The sequence below is a fragment of the Diceros bicornis genome, chromosome 35, assembly GCF_020826845.1.
Source record: "Diceros bicornis minor isolate mBicDic1 chromosome 35, mDicBic1.mat.cur, whole genome shotgun sequence".
In the NCBI taxonomy this organism is placed as follows: Eukaryota; Metazoa; Chordata; class Mammalia; order Perissodactyla; family Rhinocerotidae; genus Diceros; species Diceros bicornis.
In genome coordinates this window covers 28,725,882-28,748,036 of record NC_080774.1, presented here as the reverse complement: position 1 = coordinate 28,748,036, position 22,155 = coordinate 28,725,882, and the positions used below count along the sequence as shown (strand labels likewise).

At 61.7% G+C, this 22,155-nt stretch overlaps 1 protein-coding gene across 10 annotated transcripts in view; it reads right to left on the bottom strand.

Moving 5' to 3' along the window:
* Nucleotides 1-1,705: 1,705 nt before the first annotated feature.
* The window catches only part of CABIN1 (calcineurin binding protein 1), a 156,034-nt gene continuing 135,584 nt past the window's right edge, over nucleotides 1,706-22,155 (bottom strand). For 9 of the 10 annotated variants that reach the window (XM_058531936.1, XM_058531940.1, XM_058531935.1 and 6 more), the window contains 8 exons: nucleotides 15,786-15,949; nucleotides 14,716-14,812; nucleotides 13,106-13,774; nucleotides 11,786-11,860; nucleotides 8,150-8,432; nucleotides 3,608-3,772; nucleotides 2,244-2,470; nucleotides 1,706-2,128 (listed from right to left, as the gene is read on the bottom strand). In XM_058531936.1, coding sequence (XP_058387919.1) covers nucleotides 1,985-2,128; nucleotides 2,244-2,470; nucleotides 3,608-3,772; nucleotides 8,150-8,432; nucleotides 11,786-11,860; nucleotides 13,106-13,774; nucleotides 14,716-14,812; nucleotides 15,786-15,949 — 1,824 coding nt within the window. In that variant the 3' untranslated portion in view covers nucleotides 1,706-1,984. Of the gene's footprint in view, nucleotides 2,129-2,243; nucleotides 2,471-3,607; nucleotides 3,773-8,149; nucleotides 8,433-11,785; nucleotides 11,861-13,105; nucleotides 13,775-14,715; nucleotides 14,813-14,932; nucleotides 15,132-15,785; nucleotides 15,950-22,155 lie in introns of those variants that run through there. The other variant, XM_058531945.1, reaches the window with a different exon arrangement.

The window sequence follows — 22,155 nt, the reverse complement described above, 5'->3', positions numbered from 1 at the left end:
CACTTATGGAGTTTGCATAATCTCTTCACTGTTCCCTTCTCTTCTCATTGTGCAGGTGTGGAAACTGAGATCCAGACCGAGATGGGTGGGGCCAAGGTCACCAGGAGAGGCAGGGCCCAGGCCTGGGACTCTCTTGGGCTCTGCCACCTGGACTGGGTGTCTGGACAGGCAGATGGTCCTCTCCTCAGTGGCAGCTTCTCAAGGTGTCCAAAGGGGACGTGTCCCTGGACCTCGCAGGGAACTGAAGCTGGCCGGTGGCTTGAGCTTAGGCTGTCTGGCTATGACTGCCTCAGCTCCTGGGGTCAGGCCAGCTCTGTTCCCTGGGCTCAGCTTCTCTTCCCTGGTGCGTGTGCCTGCAGTTGCTCCAGAGAGGCAGGCTCCTACAGGTGTCAGGGATGCCAGTTGGGGAAGTGGGGACCACAACTAGAAACTTGGTCACTGGCTGCTCGGGACACCTCTGTGGGTGGGTGCCCTGGGTGTAGGCACTGAGGTCCTGAGCCAGGGAGCAGCCTGGATCCCCAGCCTGGGGGCTGGTGCTGCGACTCATCCCAGGCTCAGGGCTGAGGGTACTTCCTAGGGCACAGGTTAGGAGAAGAAGATGGTAGGCATGGTTCTGGGTGAGTCTGAGGTGTCCTGCAGGCCCATGAACCAGGAAGGGCCCTGGGAGACTGCCAGGTTGTTCCCAGGAAGGGGATCTGTGGCCCTCAAGGAAGGAAGGTTACCCCTTCCTCTTTCTAGCCTGGGCACCCCAGCTGCATGTATTAGAAAGGATGAAAGAGAGAAGCTAGGAGTGCAGTGTGGGGGTCTCCACACCCTGGGCCCTGCTGGGGTGCTGATCAGGACAGGTTCAGCGAGGACCCATTCAAGGCCGCCGCCATCCCTCTGGGTCCCCAGGGTGGCTCTGCCAGGCCTGGGCTGGGGACCCTGGCAGTGCCCAGCCTCTTGGGCCTTTCTTCCTGGGCGGGGGGCACAAAGTGTCCAGCCCATGAGGGGCTAGGGCAGCAAGGAGGTCCCTATCTCCATCCTGGAGAGAGAGCCTTTCAGGGGACGCCCCAGGGGGTGGGAGCCAGTCCAGAGCTGTGGGGGTGGTGGCTGGGCCCCCAAGGCACTGAGGTGTTGATATTGTGGAGAAGGGCAGGTTGGGGCCCCTGAAACCTGGACCTCCCCAAAGCAGATGGGCTTGGAGCCTGGGAGGGCAGGGCCAGCATCATGGGGTTGTTTAAGGCTCTGCTGTTGCCTTTAAACAATTCTTTGTTGTTGAACAAGGGGCCCTACATTTGTCTCACACTGAGCCCCATAACTTATGTAGCTGGTCCTGTCAGAGGGCAAGTGTGGTGGGAGGTAAGTGCCCGCCCCCCGCTGGCACCCCTCTCCCCCCAGTTCACCCTTTCTGACAGACCCTGCCTCTCAGGACCCCCCAGGGTCCCTGTCACATAGGGGTGCAAGTCAGCTCCTCAGCATGGCCTGGACCCTGCCTGCCCCCCCTACTCCCAAGGGACATCCTGTCACAATTCTGCATTCTACAGGGGCCGCCCCTGACAGGCTCAGCTCCAGCCTTACAGGGAAGGGTCTGCCCTGCGTGGCTCCCTGGCCTGTGCTCATCTAGCACCCCCGAGGGCCAGGCCTGACATACGGGAGGAGGGCCCGAAAACTCTGGCCAAGAATCTGCTGAGGGAGGCCCTGGGGTGAACAAAGAAGCAAAGACAACTGTTCCATCTTTATTAGAAAAAAACCAAAAAAAAGGAAGGGGGGTGAGCCCGACCCTAAATGAGCCCTCCACTGTGACACAGGCAGAGCCCGGCTCCTCCAGGCGGCGGGGTGTGGACGTGGCCACCTGGGTGGGTGGGCACATTTACAAAGTCAACATTTCATAGAAAAGGAGGCGGCTCTGCCTCCTGGCCCAGGCAGGCAGGGAGGACGCCGCATGGGAGGCAGGGCAGACCGAGGGCTGCGTGGGGAACAGCGAGGCGGGTGGGCGCCCCACTCAGATGTCCATGTAGTCGTCGTCCTCGTCCGTCTCACTCTCCAGCGAGGACTCCTGGCTCGACGTCTCCAGGACCTCCAGGGCTGGCTGGCACAGGTTCTCCTTCCTCACGTTGGCAGCTGACTGGGCAGACAGGATGGCCGACTGCACAGACCAGGCAGGGCACTGGTCAGGGGAGGCCCGGGCCAGGCCCCACGCCCCCTTGGAGCCCTGGAGGCCGTGTCCCCCCCCCCGGCACCCGCCCGGCACCCGCGGTCACCTTCAGCTTCTGCTTGGTCTCCTCCGAGATGCTGCCTTTGGGCGAGAGCAGGGTTGGGGTGGGTGGCGTGACGGTGATCTCAGGGGGAAACTTGGTGGCGGCCGAGGGGATGACCAGCTTTGGCATGTTGGGCAGGAGGCGTGACTTGCCCCGGCTGGGCTCTGCCTTGCCTGGGGGGCCCTGGGTTGGCTGGGTACTCCCACCGCTGGACACCTTGGAGCTGTCGACTGTGGGGTAACCGGCAGGGGCTGAGCCTGGCTCACAGCCTCTTGGGCCCCCCTGACCTCCCCCACTTGGGCCTCAGTTTCCCCCCTGGAAGACAGAGGTACCAAGAACACCTCTTCCCGCTACACCAGCTCAAGGGTGCCTTCTCTCGGCCTTTCTGCCTGTGCTGGCTGGCAGGCTCCAAGCCTCCTCCTATCTTTGTCTGCCTCCCCAGCTGCTTGGCTCTGGCTTTGGGCCATGAGGTGTGGGGACTGGGACCCCCCCCACAGGAGCACGATGCACTCTGGGAGCCCAGGGCTTGGGACATGGGTGAGCCCCCTGAGCCTTCCCAGGGATTCCACAGGCCCTCCCAGCGTTGTGCACGCATTAACTCTTACATCCCTGTGACCGTCCTAGGACACATGTTCTATTGGTGTCAACGCCACAGGGAGGACGCTGATGCTCAGAGCCCCTAGGCAGCAGTTCCAGGGCCGGTAGCCTCTGGGGAGCTGCATGAGCTGGGAGCAACCCGCGGCCTGGCTGGCCTCCACATTCCTCCACTGCCCCATGGCTTTAAAAGGAGTGGGGCTTACTCAGAGCCCAGGCCTGGCCCCCTTGGGCTGGCGCCAGGCCCTGCTGTCCTGAGCGGGGTCTATGAGAGGCCCCAGCCCCGACGAGTCCCCAAGGGGCCTGGCTGCTTGGGGCGGCTGGTGGGAACGGGCTCTGACTTGGACGCAGACGCCTGTCTGGCCCAGCCCTACTGGCCACCCCTCTGCCTGCCCCTGGCTCCTCCCCCACATACCTGCCCCTTCTGTGGCCCCATGTGGGCACGGGCACCCCTCCCCCTCAGCTAAGCAGCCTCAGTCCTAGCTCTGCAACAGGTTGGCAGCCCACCCTCACTATTCCCCTGTGTGAAGCTGAGGGTGGAATGAAGGGCTCTCGGGTCCCCCTCCCCGCCACAATACCACCCTGCCAAGCTCTTTAGCCTGGCCTCCCCTGCCCAGCTGCCTTTCTTGTCTACCTCACCACTGGGCCCTCCCCAGGCCCTGCCCTGCCAGCTCCCTGTCCACTCTTCCAGCGGAGGGAGGTGCCTCTGCTGGGAAGCCCACCCTGCCTGCTGGCTGTGGGGCCGGGGCTGGGCTGCTCCTAGCTTGCCTTACCTTGGTTGCAGGTGGGCTCCGTACCTGTCTGAGGGGTGGCCTCTGGTGGCCAGCAATGCGGCTCCGCCGGGGGGCCCTCAGGGGCTGTCTTCACCTGCTCACTGCACTGTGGCTCCTGGGGCAGGAAGCTGGTGCCCTCTGCCCCTCCTGCCAGCTCTTTTCCCTCTGTGGGGACATGGCGGCTGTGGGTTACATCCTCCCCCAGCCTGTGGGACAGGGTCCCTCCCTCCCTTGCCCTGGGAGAGCCAGCAGGGGACCTGCACTGAGGCGGCTGTCCACCTCTACCTGAGTGGCCTGGAGACCACTCCTCTGGAACAATCGCACGGGTGGGGTGAGGCTGGTACTGGCAGGAAACCGCTCACTGCACTCCCCCCGCCCCCGACTGCTGTGTACCTGACACAGTAGGGCAACACTGAGACTGCACAGCCCCCCACTCCCTCCCTTATGGGAGTGGCCATCAGAAATATGGTCAGGACCAAAAGCCAAACAAACCAGCTAAGACCAAAGTGGATGGAGAGGTGTGCAGGTTCCACATCCTCCTGCCAGGCCACACTTTCCCAGGAACTGGCCTCAGTCGTGCTAAGGTCTGAATGGGCCCAAGGGGTGAAGGCTGCACCCAGCATGGGTCCCACTGGCTCCCAGGCCCTGTCTCCACCTTCCCTCACACCCGGCTGCGTCCAGGCCTCCTCACACTCCTGTTCCTTACGCTGTTCTCCTCTTCCTTCTCGTTTGGGCCCAAAATCTCCCACCACTCAGCCATCGCCCCACTACCCTTCCACTGCCCCTACTTTGCCCATCAAGCATCTCCCCCTTCTCAGGCAGGTGAAGCCAGATCCATCCTTGTCCAGACAGGAGTGACAGCTCCTGGCATGGGGACTAAGATGGGCCACCAAGTAGTCTTGGCCTCCTGCCTGGTGGCTTCCAGCTCCTGGAGGACAGAGCCTTCCCTGGCTGCCTGAGCCATGAGCCACTCCCTCCCTCCCTTGGGTCTCACTACCTGGCAGTCATGGCCATAGCCTCTTTGTGTCCAGGGTCCAGCCCCATACACTATGGCAGGCAGAGGTGAGCACACTGGAAGTCTCCTGCTGCCCTTCTGGGCCCTGGGGAGTAGGGAGAGCAGCCTGTGCCATTGGGGCAGGGCTCCGGTCACCATGGCTGAACACACACCCACGAAGCAGGCCCAGTGGATATCTGGTCCAGGCCCTTCATGGGTGGCAATGCCTTTGCCTGCCTAGGCCCAACTCTTCACATAACTCTTCATGCAGCTGTTCCAAGAGCCTGACCAAGTGGCCTGGAGGGGCCGCTAGGGTGGGGTAGCTAGGAGGGTGTGTCTGATGGAATCTATAGGACAGGACTGTCATGAGGTGGGGCTGGGAGCACCAGAGCAGGGCTAGGGCTGCAGGAGGGGTGGAGGCTGCCCTCAGGGCAGCCAGGTCTCAGGCCCCTCTTACCTCAACCCCGATAGCGGCGGCACCCTGCACAGGGCTTCCGGGATCTGAGTCCCTGCGCAGGCTGGTCCCGTGGCCTGGAGCACCCTCTCCACTGCCACCCTGTTCCACTCTCCCCACCCTTGAAGGCCTGACGGCCTCAGTGAGAGGAACCCTCGCTCGCTTGTGAGCCAGGCACTGTTCCAGAAGCTGGAGAGTCAGCACGAAACCAGGTCCTGCCTGTGGTGGGCAGACACCCAACAAACAAGGAACTAAGCATGCATTCGGCGCAGAGGTGGGGGGCAGCGACAGGCAGTTCCAGGTCCCTTCTGGGGGAGACACATGATCAGGAGACTCCTCGGATGCCCACGAGTGGCCCTGAGCTCCCCGAGGAGGTGCATCTGCTGCACGGGGCCCACAGCCCTGGTCAGCAGGGCTTCAACTCCAGGCCTGGAGACCCTCTGGCCACTGGGTGCCTCTGCAGGGAGGCCTAGCCCTCTCTGTCCAGCCAAACCTACACCTGATTCTGGGCTGCCAGCTGGTCACCCAGAGTGGCAGATGTGGGTCACACTGCCAGGCCACCCTTTCACATCTGGGGAGCCAGGACCCTACTGGGCGGCTCCTTCCTGGTGCTTTCCCAGTTCTGGAGGTTGCGGGAGGTGGGCTCTGGGGAGACATGCCCATCCCAGCCTGGCCCTGACACCACCCTAGAAAGCTCTGGGGGCTCTGGGAACTATCGAGAACATCCACCCCAACATGGCCAGCCAAACGCCATCTGCTTGCAGATCCTGCAGCTGCCCTGAGAGGTGGGCAGTCACTCCACGTGTCAGGTATGGAGGTGCAGGAAGGGCTGGTCGGTGAGTGTGCCAACACGTGGCCCATCAGGAGGCCCCACTGTCAGGCCATGTGGCATGTATGCTTAGCTCAGGGCTGCCTCCCCCCTCACCCCCAGTGTGATGCAAGAGTTCCATCCTAGCAAAAGGCTGTTTAATTTAGTTTTGGGGAAGTAAACAGAAAACAACCAACTCTCCAGGCTGAAGAATATACACCAGAAAATACACACTCTCCCATAGCTCTAACAGAGGAAAAAAAAGTGCAAATCACTGTTTTGGGCCCGCTTGGGGGGCGGGGGGCAGGTGAGCAGGAGGAGAGGGCGGGCAGGCAGGCTCCAGGGTGGCCCAATAGCCCCCCTCCTGGTACTCAGGCCTTGAGGAACCTCCCCCCTGTACCAGGTCAAGTGTGGCCAATACCAGTGACAGTCAGTCACCTCTGAGAGGAGGTTACAAAGGGCACAGCAGCTTCCTGCACGCGCTCTGTGTCCCTCTTTCTGTCTCTGTCTCTGGGATCATGGGCTCTGGAGGAAGCCAGCGGCCATGATGCGGGGCCACTCAGCAGCCTGCGGAGAGGCCCGCAGTGGAGGAACTGAGGCCTCCAGCCGACAGCCGCGAGGAACCGAGGTCTGTCAACAACCTGAGTGAACTCAGATGACCAGCTGAGAGCGTGATGCTCCAGAATTCCTGATCCTCAGAGACTACAAGATGAGACAAGCAAGAGTCAGGTGGAGGGCAAGACAGCCTGAGGTGCAGAAACATGGAAGGACAGGAGCTGAGTCTTCGTGGGAGTGAGTGACTTCCCTGGGCGTGGTCTCTCATCGCCACTGCCCTTTGACATCACCATCACTACCAAGACCCACACTGCGGCTCTGCCATCCGCCATGCACTGCTGTGAACTCTGCAGTGCTATCGCCTCCATCTCACACACCGTGTGCTGGAAACTGAGACACAATGAGATACACAGAAGAACAGGGACAGCCAAGGTCAACTGGTGATGGAACCACCACTTACAGGTCTCCCCCTGCTCTTTGTCCTGCAGCCTTCAGAGGCTCCTCTCAGAGCAAATGGCTGCAGGAGCTGACCCAAGGGGAAGTGATTCTTCGTCTCATGGGGCCATGACCCATGCAACTGTAACTGACTGGGCAGAGAGTCCCTACACTTTCACGATCCTCAAAGTGGGGATGGCATCAGGTGAAAACATCGGTGCCTACGACTTGGGATGTTGGGAAGAGCCGAGAAAGGGAGGACTGCCGCTCTCGGCCTCCATTCGGGCAGAGCGGCCTGTGGGGCAGCACCCCTAGGCCATGCCTGACTGGGGCTTTCAGATCTGGCTCCTGCTGGGCACTCCTGCCAGGGGTGGCTGTCCATCGTTCAGTGGGTTAGGAACGGCACAGCCAAGGTGTCATGGCAGGAAGCAGCAGCCCCAGATGTGGGCCTCCACATGGGACTGTGGAGGGCAGACAAGCCTTCAGGGCTGAAGGGCCAGTGCAGGACCTCGGCAAGGATGTGGGCCAGGTCCGAGGAGCAGGGCGGGAGGTGGGGGCTGAAATGGAGGGTCAGGACAGTGCCATGCCCGCTCCCCTCTAGCCCGCCGACCTGTGAGGTGCCACCTCAGTGCCCCTCCCAGGAAAGCCACAGGCCTGTCTGTCCCCCGTGATGTGCCGGCTGCCCCCGCCAGTGGGCTGCCATTCCCAGTGACAGTCTGGGGTAGAGGGAACGAGGGCTCCCTCCCGCTGACGGCGCTGCCCTGCCCTGTCCCTTTTCCTGCACAAGCCCACGACTGGCTGGGTTCTGTCTGTCTTGCCCATGGGGCGCGGGGGCCCAGGCGGGTGTGCCCTGCACCCCAGCAGGTGCCCAGGCTCACAGGCCTGTGAAGTCTCATGTGTGCCCAGGGCCAGGACCACTCCCCTCTCCTGAATCCATCTGACCTATTGATGTACTGGTCATAAAGCTTTGTTGGGGGAGAGTGCAAAGGCAGCCCCAACAGTCAATGTCAGTGCTCGCTCCTTCCCTCCTCACCACTCTCCTTTACAGATGGGGAGACTGAGGCCCTGGAGGGCCAGGGGGAGAGAGCACTGGCCACAGGATGTGCCTCCCGGATTGAGTAGCTGACAAGCAGACCAGCAAGCGCCCCTATGATGTGTCTCACCAGGTGGAGGTCACCCTGCGCCCTGCCCACACTATCCACACAAGGAGCAGGACTTGCTGCCGGCTGGTGGCAGAGGCCTGGGAACAGCTCGGGCCCAGCCGGACCTCACTGCCAGGTGGATGGGATGACTCACCTGGGCCCAGAGAGGCCATGCTGGGAGTGCCCTCGGGCCTGGGTGGCTGGGGGGACCCGGGGTCCTTGGACGGGTCTGGAGTGGAGGCTGACACCGAGGGAGGGCAGGCGATGACAGCTGTGGTGGCAGCCAGCACAGGGCAAGGCTTGGTGTGGGTGTCACTGGACTGCTGGAGAGCGTCGGCCGGCACAGGGTCAGGGGCTGTGGGGACCATGGTCGCCGGGAAAAAGTTCTCCCGGCTGTCCTTGGGGTGCTTTGGAGTGGTGGGTGTGTCCCCTGCAGCCTGTGAGGACAAAGGGGAGGTGAGGAAGGCCGGTTGGTCAGCCCCGAGCCCACACTGTCCCACAGGACACCTGTCTGGGCCTGGGACCGCCAACACGGCCCTCTTGGCCCCCAATGCTGCCAACGAGGCCCACAGGCAGCCCTCCAGGATTCTGCTAACGCTAGGACACTGCCGGGGACCCGGAACCCCTCCCTGGGAGGATGTCCAAGCTGTGCTGGTGTGGACTCACTGGAAGGGCCTCAGGCTGGCTGGGACCTCCAGCCAGCCTCACCCTCCCACTCCCGGGTGCCAGCCTGGGAGAAGTGTATCGGTCATGACTCAGGGCATAGGGTCGTAGTGCCCGATGTGGGGACTACAGTAACGAGAAGTCAGTCTTGGAAGGCAAATTCCAAAGGGCCAGCAGTGGGAGGGTCCTGAAGGAGCTGCGGTGACACCGCAAGAGTCAGTTCCCTGGGATCATGACTGTAGCCCCAAAGCCATGGCGCCCGACCCTGTCCCCAGCCAAGCCCACCTTCTGTTGGCAGCCTGGCCTCAGACACCCCGGCAGCTCCCCACCACAGGCCTTCAGTTCTCAGGCAAGCCTGGCCCTTTGGAGCCTCCCTGCCTTCGTCCCCACAGTTCCTTCTGCCACCAGGCCCCTTCTACTCTGCACCCAACGCCCATCTTCCCAGGATGGGTGTGATGGCTGCAGCTCCTGAGGGCGTGCTACAAGGTCAGGCAGGGCGCCCGCCCAGCCTCCTGCAGCAGAGCTCAGGGGCTGGGCCCCAGTGCGGGGTCCACCCCCCAGCCCTCCAGCCCTGGGCCCACTGTGCTATATGAGCTGGCCCAACCAGGACCAGTAGGACCCCTCCCTGTGGCTGTGAGTGTGGGAGAGTCTCACGCCTGCTGGGGGACACCTTGGTGCTCAGGGGCAGCTGGCTCCCTCCACCCAGCCTTCCCCTCCGTGACCCTGGCTCTTCTGACATTCGTTCTGCTTGAGACGCCCGTCCCCAGCTCCACATGGTATGGGACAGTCCCTAGGACTTCGCCATGCGGTGGGTGTCTGGGATGATCCTGAAGCGGGAAGGTGGGCAGGACAGAGCTATCTCTCAGGCAGACACGCGGCGGGGGGGCAGGTGAGTGCTGTGTCCTGTGCTTGCAAGAGCAGCCTTGCCTCAGCCTGGGTGACAGTTCTGAGCCTCTAATTATGTCCAGAGCGCCCTCCAGGCATGCGCCAGGCTGCCATGGCAACTGGGACAGGCCTCCAGCAAAATGGCTCTGAGCACCTCTGCCACCTTCTCCCCGGCACTGGCCACAGGTGGGCCCAGGACAGCTGTGACGGTCCCACTCACCTTCTCTGAGGTCACTTCCTGGGTTCCTCCTCCTGGGCCAGGCCCCAGCAGGGTGCTGGTCTTCTCTGGGCCTCAATCTCCTCCTCTAAGAAATGGGAACCCCATCCCTGCCCTTGGCTCCTGTCAGCTCAGGACCCCCTTTCTTTTCAGACCAGAGAAGGGGAAAGGTGTTTGGGGGTTTCTTGTGTGGCTCTATCATTTTGAGCACCTTACAAGTCAGCATCAGAAACAGCCCTCCTCTCTCTGGAGTGGTCACTGCCCACGTGCCCCCATCTGAGTCAGTGGAGGAGGCAGGAAGTGACCCCTGGGCCTGAGCCCTGCACTGGGGCCATGGAGGGCTCCAGTCCCATGGAGCAGAAGCTGTGGGGTGGGCCACACAGACCACAGGAACCACGGTGGCTGCACTGTGAACTCTGGCTACTTTGCAGAAACAGGGTGGTGGGGACTGCTGGCGGGCTGGGGCACGTCTCTCCAGGGGTTCCAGCCCTCAGCTAGCGGGTAGGACCCACCTGTGTGGTCTACAGCCCACTTGGTGAAGGTTGAACCCCTGGGCTTCCTCAGGCCTAAAGCCCAGGCGGGGGTGGTGGCCCGATGCTCCATTCCACTGACAGGAAGCCTGTCTGGACACCCAGAGTGGCCACCAGCCAGCTTCTGGGGGACCTGGGACGCAGTTCCCCAGACTGTAGCTGGATGCCCACTGCCCTGAGCTCCTGTCTCAGACCCGGGACTCCCTGGCACTGTACTTGCCCAGGGGGAAGCACAGAGGGTGGGCTGCGGTGGGGGCGAGGGGGGGGAGGGTGAGGCCTGCTCGCTTGTGCTGCTGGGGCAGGGACAGTCAGGCCATCCCTGGGGACAAGAGGCCACACCTATTCAAATGGCAAGTACCTGCCCTTTGACCCAGCAACCACAACCTGGGGGTAACTCCTGCAGAAATGCCCACGTCTGGCGCAGGAAGATGTCCCCTCAGTACTGTTGAACAGGGGCGCTGTGGTGCCCCCACCACACTTTAGACAGGGTGCCCCTTTTCTCTGCTGGCCAGACCCTGCCCATGGACCTTCCTTTGAGCTGGGCCTCTCCCAGGGAGACCCCTCTTCTTCAGCCCCAGCCCCTCATCCCTTCCCCAGCCCCACCACTCTTCAACACCCTGGCCTCTGAGCCCCAAATCCATAGGCCCCAGCCTTGCTGCCCTGGTGTGCTGGCCCGCCAGCCCCTGGGCGTTCTCTCCTTCCTGGACACCACTCTGTCCTGTCCCGATTCTCCCTAAGCTGACAGCCTGGCCGTGGTGCTCGGTCCTGCCTGCCCTCTGCTGGCCCCACATCAGTGGCTTTAGGGGTACCCACACCCAGGGCTCCAGCCTGACTGTCCCTCTGGGCATGGACCCCCGACATTTCTGCCTTTCTGGGAGAGTCAGACTCAACACAAACCCAGTCTTGATCCAGCTTGGGGCTTTCCCAGGGGAAGACCCACCCACCAGAACCCAGGAGGGCTCACCCCCTTCCCTGTCACCAAGTCATGCTAGCCCATCTTCTCATGTCTCTTGGACCCACCTGTCCACCTGTCGCTCACCTGACCTCTGTGCCAGCCCATCCTCTCCACCCAACAGCAGGGAGTCTTTCCAAAACACAATGAGATCTGCCACCACCCTGTTCCTTCCCCTGCTGAATAAACACCAGGACCCCCACCCACTCTGCTCTGAATCGGCCGGCACATCCCAGCTCCATCACTTCTTCCACCTCTGTCCCAGAGTGATCTTTCCAGGTGAGGTCAGCTGGGTAGGGGCCATCCTCCCCATTTTCAGAAAAGATAGGTGAGGGGACTCCTCAAGTCACTCACTCAGAGCTGGGGTCTGGGGCTCCCTGTGGGCCTGAGGCTCAGGTGCCTCCCGCCCATCTCCCCTCGGCCCACACCTACCACAGGAACAGTCCTTGCCTGGGGTGTATCCGCTTCTTGGCCTGTAGCCTGGGGCCTTGGTGTGTGGTGGGCCCTGTACAACGAGGCTGGCACAAGCTGGGTCAGGCTTACCTGTCTCTGGGCGGCAGCCCCAAGGTGGACCTGACAGAACTTCACAGCCTGCTCCAGCGCAGCCTCCTCGTCCACCTGAGCAAGCAGATGCCAAGGTCAGAGGGCCCAGGGTGTGGTGGCCAGCCTCCTCCTGGCCCCTGGAGTGTGCAGACCAGCTCCCATGAAGAGCTCTCCGCTGCTGACCCCCCCGGGTCCGAGCCCTGCCTGGGAAGCATGGGCAGGTGCACATCCATCTCCCAGGTCTATACCTCAGGGCCACTGCTCTGAGCCCACCTGGCCCACCAAGTTCATTTCTGTGGCCGTGTGATTTTGTCCTTAGGGGCTGAGGCTGGCAGGATCTGAGCCAGACCCTGCCCCTCAAGCCGGCAGGATGGAGGGAGGGCCTCTAGGAATCTGAGGTCTGGGTGGTGGCAGGTCTGATTTGACTCAGAGACCAAGAGCCCAAGGCACAGGGAGGAGGGAAGGAGGCCGGGGAGGCATGGGGGCCGCCCTGGATGCACAGCCAGTGAGGTGGGAAGGAGACAGCTGGAGTGTCGGGAGCAGCCAGGCCAGGGCGGGCAGCATGGGGAAAGGGCCCGCCCTCACCAGCAGGCAACGCAACACTTGGTTTTTTTCTAATTAATCAGTAACAAGAACAAATAAAAGTTAATATTGAACACTGGTGAGGTGGCGATAAAACAGACACTCTCAAAGTGGCACTACAAATTGAGACAATTTGGGAAGAAACTGCATCAGGACGGTCACCCCGTTTGAGCCAGTCACTGCAGATCTGGGGCTTCTTCCTGTGGAAATCATTTTAAATAGAGAAAAAGCTTTGTGCCCAATGCATTAAAAAAAAAAAAAGGAAGGCAAAATAAGAGCAACAGAGCCTCCTGATGCCCTTGGGGAGCTGTAGCCACCTTCAGATGACAGCCACAGAGGTCTCTGACCACGGTGGGGTGGGGCCCCGTCTCCCTGTGCTGGATTTGATAAGATCTCTGCAGAGGACTTCATTTCCTTTAAGGTTGAATATGGGCTTTTTAACGCTCATTGATTTTCCTTGTATATTTTTCCCAGCTTTATTGAAGTATAGTTGACAAATGAAATTATAGCATATTTGAAGTGCACGACACAATGACCTGACATGCTCCTTGTTCTTCTGACTCTAAACCTATCGCGTGGTCACTGTAGAAAACCTCAAATGGAGGGCAGGGAACAGCAGGGGCGGGTGGGAACAACACCTAACCCCTACTCCCACGGGCAGGCCCTGGCATACCTGGACAGACTGGGAATGACCCTCCATGAGAACAGAGCTGCCACACCCACCCCGCGGCCACTCACCTGCTTGATGAGCATGTAGGTCTCGGACATGATCCTCTCGATGCGGCCTAGGTCATAGGCCACACTCTTTTGGCCCTGCTGCCACACGCGGTAGGCGTCCAGCAGGAGTGTCTTGCCCGACTCCGTGTCCTCCAGGAGTTTCCTTTTGCGGCTTGGCCGTGGGGGTGGCTCCTCGGGGTGGCTGCCTCCTCGGGCCCCGGTGGTGGTGGCAGTGGTTGGGACTGACGGAGCCGGTGTGAGTGGGCTGGGCTGCTGCCGGGCACTGATGCTCAGCTCCTCCAGGGACAGCTCGGCAGGCCGGCTCTCGGGGACCCGATCCCTCGGGGGTCGGCCTGGCAGCAGAGGTGGTGCCCGCTCTGAGTCCAAGCGGCGAGCAGTGGCCTCACCTGTGTCCATGGGCTCAGTGGGCCCAGCCCGGGGGTTCTCCTTGTCCTTCCGCTCCCCACCCTGGTCTGTGCTGTCTCCTGCGTCCATGGCCACAGGCCGGTGGTTGAGGGGGCCCACTTTGCCCCCTGGCTCAACCCCTGGCCCTGAGCCATCAGCCAGAGGGGGCTTCTTGGGGTGGGGGAGGCCCTCCTGGCCATCCTCAGGACTGGTCTTGTGGGAGACGTCGGTGGTCATCCTGGCTCTGGGGAGGCCACAGGCCGTGGGCCCTGGGTGTTCTGACCCCTGTGAGAAAACCCAAGGTCAAAGACTCCGTGTCTTTGGTGTCTCCATGACAACAACGCACCCCTGGACGCCAGGTGTGCCCACCCCAGGTCTCTCCCACCCAGAGCCACTCTGGTTCTGCCCATCTGCTAGCTGGCCAGTCCTGGGCCCAGAGACCTATCCGAGGAAGGCCTTCCCTGCTCTGGAGGTGGCGCTGCTCCAGAACAGGCCTGGCCTGTACAGAGACGGCCTTCCTCTAAATGTGGGCCTCAGGGCAGCCCTGGGTGTCTGACTGGGAGGTGATCTGCCAGAGGCCACCAAGTGTGCTCGCTGCAGAGCCAAGTCCTCCTGTTCTGGGCTCTCTCGTACCCCTAATGCACAGAGGCTGGGGGTGGGGGTCACCACCCTGGGCTCTTACACTACGGCCTAGCCAGTCCTACTGGGCAGGGGGCGCTGCAGCCAGACTGCCCAAGCTCAGGTCCTATGGCCCCACCTGCTAGGCTGGTGACCTAACCCCTGGGCCTCAGGGTGTTCAGCTGTGGAATGGGGCAAGGACTGCACCTGCTCTGAAGGGTGAAAAGTGACTGTGTGCATGGTGCTCTCAGAGGCCTTGCCTCAGCCCACCCTCAGCTGGCCGGGGCGAGGATGAGGGGACGGGCAGCTTCACCATCTGCTTCATTAGAGCTGTTGCTACCCTGAGTTCATCCTCTGGGCGGGTTGTACCGCTCAGGTAGCAGCCTCAGGGAGTGTCACTATCGTCCTCACTGACTACGAGTCCACGTTGACCAAGTGCCTCGTTAAAGTGCCTGCAAATACGTTATCGTGCCCACCTTCCCCACCTGGGGAGGCAGGAGGGCGCTACTTCACAGGTAGGGACAGGGGACCTGCTGAAGGGCATGAGTGTGAGAACAGCAAGGCTGGGGTCACCATCTGGGAGACAAGAGGGGCAGCGGGTGGCGTACCTCTGTGAGCTCGCTCAGTGTGTCCTCCAGCACCTTCACAGTGAGGATGAAGGCCCGCTGCGCCAGAACCTGGCGGTCGGCATCTCTCAGATACTTCCTGCAGACACACAGGGGTGGTCAGAGAGGACGGCAGAGCCACATGGCACTGCTGGATGGTGGCCCGTGCCTCTCCCTGCCCCCGAATGCCTGCTGGTCCCTCAGCATCCCACCTGCTTACCTGCCTGGGGTCCACTCCCCAGATGGCTGCCCTGAGCCTCTTCACTCCACACCTAGCACGGGCTGTCCTGCGCCCTCCGGTCCTGGCCGTGCGCAGGATGGGCAGAGCCAGGCTCAGTGAGAGCTGCGGCCCGTGGCTTCGCCCCACAAGCCCATTTCCAGTGCGCCCCAGGCCCCAGCTGGTGGCCCCTCCCCAGCTCCTGGCAGGCCGCACGGAATGAGACAGTGAGAAGTGGAGGCGGTGCAGGCAGGCAGGACAGCTGCTGGCCTCACCGCCGGGCCGGACCACATTTAAGCTGCATCTCTCCCGGGATCCCCCCACAAGCCCTACAAGTGGCACCTGTAGCGGATGTTCCTCGCTCCTAGGTGTCCCACCCTCTCTGACAGAAGGATCCCTGGTTACCTCTGAGGCCCAGGCCCCCTGTTGCCTGGCCTCACCTGGGGTGCCTGGTTATCATTTGGACACCTGTTTTCCCCACAACCTGTCAGCATCCCTGAGAGCCCCAAACTGGGGGGAAGCAGGAGGTAAAGAAGGGCTGGCTTGACCAGAGTCTCAATGTGGAAACCAAATTCAGTGGGGAGAGCCTGTGTTCACCTAGAGTGCCCTGGGCAGGAGCGCCCGGGGGTGGGGTGGTGGTGTTTGGGTTCTAGACACTGGGACAGAGAGGCCCCTGAAAAGAACGGCTAGTCTGGGATCCCCGACTAGAGGAGAGAGGCCCTGGGTGGACAAGGTGGAGGGGCTCCTGCTGGACAAGGGAGTACGTGTGCTCCCGCTGACCCACGGCAGTGCCAGCCACCCGAGGGGCTGACCACACGTGGGCTGGGCCCCACCAGCGCCAGGCAGCGGCACTCACTTGCCCTGGTCCGGGGTCCGCTGCAGCATGCAGGACACCTTCAGCAGGGTGCTGTGGTCCCGCAGCTGGGCCAGCACCTTGAGCAGCAGCACGATGGAGCGGTTCATGTGCCAGGCGAAGCTGCCTGGCCGGTCAATCTCGTCCACGGGGATCCGCCAGATGCCCTGCGGGATGGACAGGGGCGGGTGCGTGAGGAGGGCTGTTGCAACCAGAGCCTGCCATGCTGCCAGAGGGACTCCACGCCATCGAGGGCTCCTCAGACCCCTCTCGATGTCCCGAGGGGTGCAGAGTGTGGCCACCCCCACCTACTTCCCCTGACAAATGGCCGCAAAGTATACCCGCACCCTCCTCTTTTCAATGGCTGCGTGGCACAAGTTTACTCGATCTGTCCCCTGAGGGAAGCACACAGGTCGTGCTAAGTACAACAGCAGAACAGGAGAAACCCGGTGGCGATGCATCTCCACACAGGTGCTGATTCTGCCACGGGACCAATTCCTAGAGGTGAACTGATGGGTCAAAAGGTGGCTGCTGTGAACGTCTGCTGCTCGCTAGACAGGCTCCCACGTGGGCCCCACCTACGTGCGCTCCCTGCAGCAGCACCAGTCGAAAATGACCTGCAGCTCCCAGGATGCCTGGGGTCCCTCCAACCCGCCTTTGTGCAGCAGCTCTGGCCACACCCCCCCAGCCCTCACTTCTTGCCCATCCAAACCCACTGTCTGAAGGCTGAGCTGTGACAGGGATGGCTCTGGGGAGCCCCCTGACTATCGCCCTCAGCCTGTGCTTGGCCTGCTGCGGCACTGGGCACCCTGCCCATCACCAGCTCCAGAGGCCCTGCAGTGTCCCCGAGCTCAGCATGGTGTCTGACACCTACTTAAGTCCAGTCAAGGTGTGGGGAAGGCATGGTGCCTGGACATTAGGAGTCACGTCCATGGGGCAGGACCTCAGGGGCCTGAAAGAAGCTGGCAGGCTCCCAGACGGGTCCCTGTAGACAACACCCTAGAGAAATTCCTGCCCAGAATGGACTAGAGCGACACATGGGGCCCAGGGCAAGGCGTCCAGGCGGTGCCCCTCCTAGGGCCCTGTTCCCATGGGTGCTCAATGACTGTTCACAGCACCTACTCTGCTCCAGCAGTCCCAGGAGGAAAGCCAGGGCACCTCCAGCCCTGAGCCATTCAGGCAAGAGAGCAGCTGAAAACCCTCAGCTCTGAGTCCCCACAGCCTCCACACTGCGTCACCGGGCTCACCCGGGCAGGCTGGGGGCTCTGTGTAGAGGCTGGCAGCCACCCTCCATCCCCAGCAGTGCCAAACAAGGCACCAGCTGCCCTCCTGCCCCGTCCAGACAAACCAGGAGGCTGAGGCCACCTCACCCAGGGCACTGACACTGATGCTGCATCTTCCCACCGGGCAGACATGGCTTCTGCCACAGTGCAGGAAAGGCTGCCACTAGAGGGGATGATGGATGACTCAAGCAGCTGTCTCAGCCAGTGTGGTCCTGGTACCCTGCCCCAGGTGTGATGGCAGTGGGCAAGAAGGTGCCGTCTCTGTCACCTGCTGGGCCCAACAGTGTAAGACTAAGGAAGGCCCTGGCCCTTCTGAGGCATTACAGAAATCACCGTGGGCCTCACCATAGCCTCGCAGAGCGCAGAGAGCACAGTGATGCCAGGGAGGGCGGAGCTCAGAGATGAGGAGCAGCTCCTTCAGGGTCACACAGTGTGAGGGGCGGCCCCAGGGTTGGCCCCTCACCACTTCCACAGCTGTGAAGATGGGGAGGACGAGCCCAGCGAGCCCAGAGGGAAGCCTCCACCACCTGCTCCGGCCCTCCACTGTTGGCCCGAAGCTCCTCTGCACACCTGACAGGAGAGAGGAAAAGCCAGAAGCACGGCCCGATATGTGCCAAGACTGCAGGTGGGTGCCAGGGCTGGCCCAGGGCCACAGGCCGAGCTGGGGATCTGCGTGTGACTCCACTGCTCCAGGATCTCACTTGTCCTGGGGGCAGAGAGGGACGTGCTCTGCTCAGCAGCATCAACCACAGGGTCCAGAACGACCCTGGATTTCACTGAATCCCCTTCTTCCCCTGCAGAGCTTCCAAAGACTCAAGGGACAGGTGGAGGTCACTCTTCCTCCTATGTCATCCTGCCCTCCAGGCCAGTGGAGCCAAAGCACAGGCTGGGGGAGGGGAGGAAGACAGGCCTGTCAGGGACTCGGGGTCAGCCTGGCTGCGAGGTGGGCAGAGGCAGGGGACATGGGGGCCTCAGATATGGTGCCAACACCTCGAGAGGCTCCCAGGCACTTGGGGTGCCGAGGCACCAAGACCTGTCCCCCACACCCTGCCAGGTGGGCACCTGCCTCGGCCTGCACATCCGGGGAGCTCACCACCTCTGGAGCTGGCCTAGCGCATCTTCCGTTAACTATAAGAAAAGGTTCCTTCTTCACACTGGGCTGTAACCCCAGGGTTGTCCCTATGCCACTGCCCCATCCAACTGCACCCTGTACCCCAAACACCCCTGCCCCAGCCCAGGCCTCATCTTCCCTCTTCCTTCCACTCTCGTCCCTCAACCATCCACCCCACTCGGGCCAGGACAAGTCTGGGAAAGGATAATGTGGCTGCATCCATCCCCTGCTTACACCCTAGACAGCTGCCTTCACCCACCTCAGCTGAAGCTGGAGCCACACTGGACTCCGCACCTCTCCTCCCTCAACTCTGGACACTCCCCACCCTGCGCACAGCCAGGAATTTCACGCAGCGCATCTTTCCTGGTGCCCTCCTCCCTCCTCCGCCCAGCGAGCTCTCCTGTATCCTCCCAGGCCAGGTTGTGATGTTGCCTCCTCTCTGAAGCCCTCCTGGCTTGCGACCCTCCTAAGACTCTGTCAGGACCACTGGAGGTCAGCCCCTCAGATGTCAGGGGTCAGGTCTGTGGCTGGGAATGCATCCGGGCTGGAAGTGGGTCTGCTTCAGCTCCGGGTCCCCAGGGCCCTGACACAAACCCAGCAGAGCAGGCGAGGTGCCCAGCTTGAGAAGGGCTTTCTGCTCAGGGAAGCCTAGCTCCTATATCTCCCTGCTGGCCCCTACCCTGGAGATTTCCAAGGGAGGCAGGAGACAATTCTGTTCACAGAGAAACTAATGCTCTTCAGAGCTCTGGCTGTGTACATGGGCCCTACACTGGGTCGGGGGGCCTCTTGGCCAAAAAGGCAATGACAGCCCAGTAGTGAGCAGCACACTCACTGGGAGCTGGCAGGACCTCGGGCTGCACACGGGTGCACTGGACAGGCTCCTGGTCAGGCAAGGGCTGGCTCTTTTCTCTCCTGAAAGGGGGCTGAGGAGGTGCTGTCAGAGGTTAAACACCTTTGGCCCTCTGCAGGGCGGGCCAGGCAGGCACAGCGGATCTGGCAGATGGCGGGGGGCATGAATAGGGCCCCTGCAGAGAGGGATCTCAAACTCCTGCTCTTGCTCCCAAGTTCTGGAATAAAAGACCCAGGGCATTTATCTGGTTTTTTCCTTTGGGGGTGGGTGGGATGTGCTGAAATGAGCCAACAAGTATGCTGAAAAAACTCCCTGGAGGGCCTACCGTACCACCCCCTGAAGTGGCTAACCTGGGACTGTGAGGGGCGGCCTGACACCACTACCCCACCAGGAATTGGATGGAGGTGGGGGCTGTCACCTGCTCGTCGAAGCCAGACAATGCCTGGGTTAAGACATTTTCCTACACACTGAGGTGGGTCTGCCTGCCACTCGCTCCCCATCATGCCACAGCACCACTTGCCTGCCTGTCTCACCCTCTGAAACTGCCCTCCCCGCACCACCCCCCTTCCTCCTGCCCCCCCCCCCCCACTTCCTCCTGCACTCCCCTCCCAATTCCTAGTACGCTGATCTGGGCACTGACGAATCTGGTGGCATCAGAGTTACACAAACAGGAACATTTTTAAGCACACTTAGCTGGCTGAACCTGCTCATTGTGTAGGTGGGAACCTGAAGCCCAGTGAGGGGCAGTCTGTCCCCAGCAACACTGCCCAGTGAGGGGTGCCTGCCTCCAACCCTTCTGCTGGACTGCAGCCAAGCCTGGACTGTGTGTGGATTCCCTCCTCACGTCCAGGGTCACTGGGCCACCTTCCACCACAGCTACTGATGGAGCGCCTGGCAGAGCAGCCTCTCCCTGGGCCAGGCACACCTGCAGTGATCACTCTTGGGGGAGGCACAGAGCCAGGACGCACCCCGTGAAGACAGGTCTAGTTTGCATCACACGCCTCAGGGCACGGTTTGGATCTCTTCACACAACGGCTCCCTATTTATTCATTTCCTTTCCAGACATGTGCCCACAGACATAACATAACACCTATTCCAGAAAGGATGGAAGACCAACCAAACTGGGCAGCGAGTTCACAGAAAACCAGAAGGGAACCACAGACATCATAAGCCCTGGGGAGGCTCCTGCAGCCATGAGGCTGGCCTCCAGGGACAGCTGGCCTGAGGGCGCAGAGCAACCAGGCAGAGTCAGGAGCTGGCAGCCTGGCAAGCAAGCCAACAACTCTGCTTTCTGCCTGAACAGGCAGAGCTGGGCTTCTGTGTTTGCAGAGAAAGCCCCAACGATACCAGCAGCCCCAAGACAGGAAAGACACGTCCCGTCCTCCACAGGGGAGGGGAAGAAGCTCAAGCACACCCCTCATAGTGCCCCTCAGGAAAAGACAGCCCTCCCATGTCATGCCTGTGGAGGACTCCAAAGCCCCTGAGTGACCTAGGCCGCTAGGGAGGGTCGCCCAAGGAGGGGACAGGCACTGCTTGGGGTCTGGCCCCAATGCACCCACCTGACAGGGCACGTGTGCAGGGCTCAGGGAGGGTGCAGGGACGTGCCAGGGGGTGGCTGAGGGAAAGCAAGCTGGGGTGATGAGAAAGGGGTGGGCAGCAGCACCTGAGAGGAAGACCGGCTGAGAGCAGAAGGAGGGATGCCAGCACTGGGGGCCTGAGGGACAGGCTGAAGCAGGACCACAGGTGGGCGAGAGCACAAGTGGGAGCCAGGGGCAGCAGGGACCCCAAGAGGAGGGGCTGGGATGGGGAGCACCCGTGAGGGAGGAAGGCAACACTGGTGCCGGGCTAGTTCTCCTAGTTCTCCCCCTGCGCCCCTGTCCAGCTGCCCTCCTGTCCTGCTGCTGTGGCCTCCCCCCAGACTTCCCTTCTCCTGGTCCCAGTCCCTGGCTGGGTGATGCCTGCTGGGAGAGCTGCCGGCAGTTGGGGGCGCACAGCGGCAGCCTCAGAGCACTTAGAAACACTGGGACTGTGCTTGAAGCTCTGCCCGTGTGCCAAGTGTCTCACCTGGAGCATCTCAGCTAACGTTACCTCAACTTGTTGGAGTGGTTCTGGGCTCCTGGCTGACAGATGAAGTCACCAAGAGCTGAATAACCACCTGAATAATTCATAGAGCTGCAGACTTGGGCCGAGTGCTTGACACAAGTGACCAACCTGAATCTTGAGACTCCTCCTGCTGCTCTTGAGGAAACAGGGCTTCAGAAACTGAGCCCCACAGCTGGTGGAGCCTAGAGGTCTGCAGTGGGTGGGGCCAGCCACTGTGGTTGGGCACTCTCAGAGGCTTTTCTGGGGGAGCTGAGAGCTGGGTCGGTGGAGGGGGTGGGTGCTGCCAGGCCAGCCTGTGCTCTTGCCCATGAATGCACTGTCCACTTACAAGGGGGGCTGGAAAGCAGGGCAAGGCTGGTGTCTGGGCAGGAGGGCTGTGAGACTTTGGCCTCCGGTCACCACAATCCTGACAGGTAGCACCCCAAGGAGATGACAGACAGCAGATATCCTGCTGTCATGGAGCACTGCTCCTGGCTGCCAGGTGCCAAGGCTGTGTTCAGGCCTATGGCTCATGCTGCAGGGGCAGGGACTCCTCTCTCCCCAGATTCCTGCTAGGCTGGCCAGTCCACATCTCCCTAACCATCTCAGTGTGGAAGGCCCCACCCATCCATACTCCTGGACCCCCAGCTCCCTGCACACCAGTGGGGCTGCCACCACAGCCTCTTCACCCGACCCAGGGCCAACTCCGAGCTCCACAGCGCGAGCCCACAGATCCAGACACAGTTCTGGCTCTCATGGTAGACCCAATCGCCCTTTGCTGGGCCACTGGTCAGGCCATTCTCGATGGTACAGCCCAGGGTCGTCCGGGGCTCCCAGTCCTACCTGTCACCTTCACGGACCCCACTTTTCTGTCACGGCTCCTCCTGGAGCCTCCTCTACTCCAAGGGCAAAGGCTGAGGCCCCCAGGAAAACAAGCGGCCCAGAAATGCCAGAGCAGGAAAGGCGGCTGGGGAGAAGCGTGGCCTAGTCGGGCTCTGGTTGGTCTGAGCTGTACTCAGACCCAGGGCATAGGCTTGTCACAGAGTG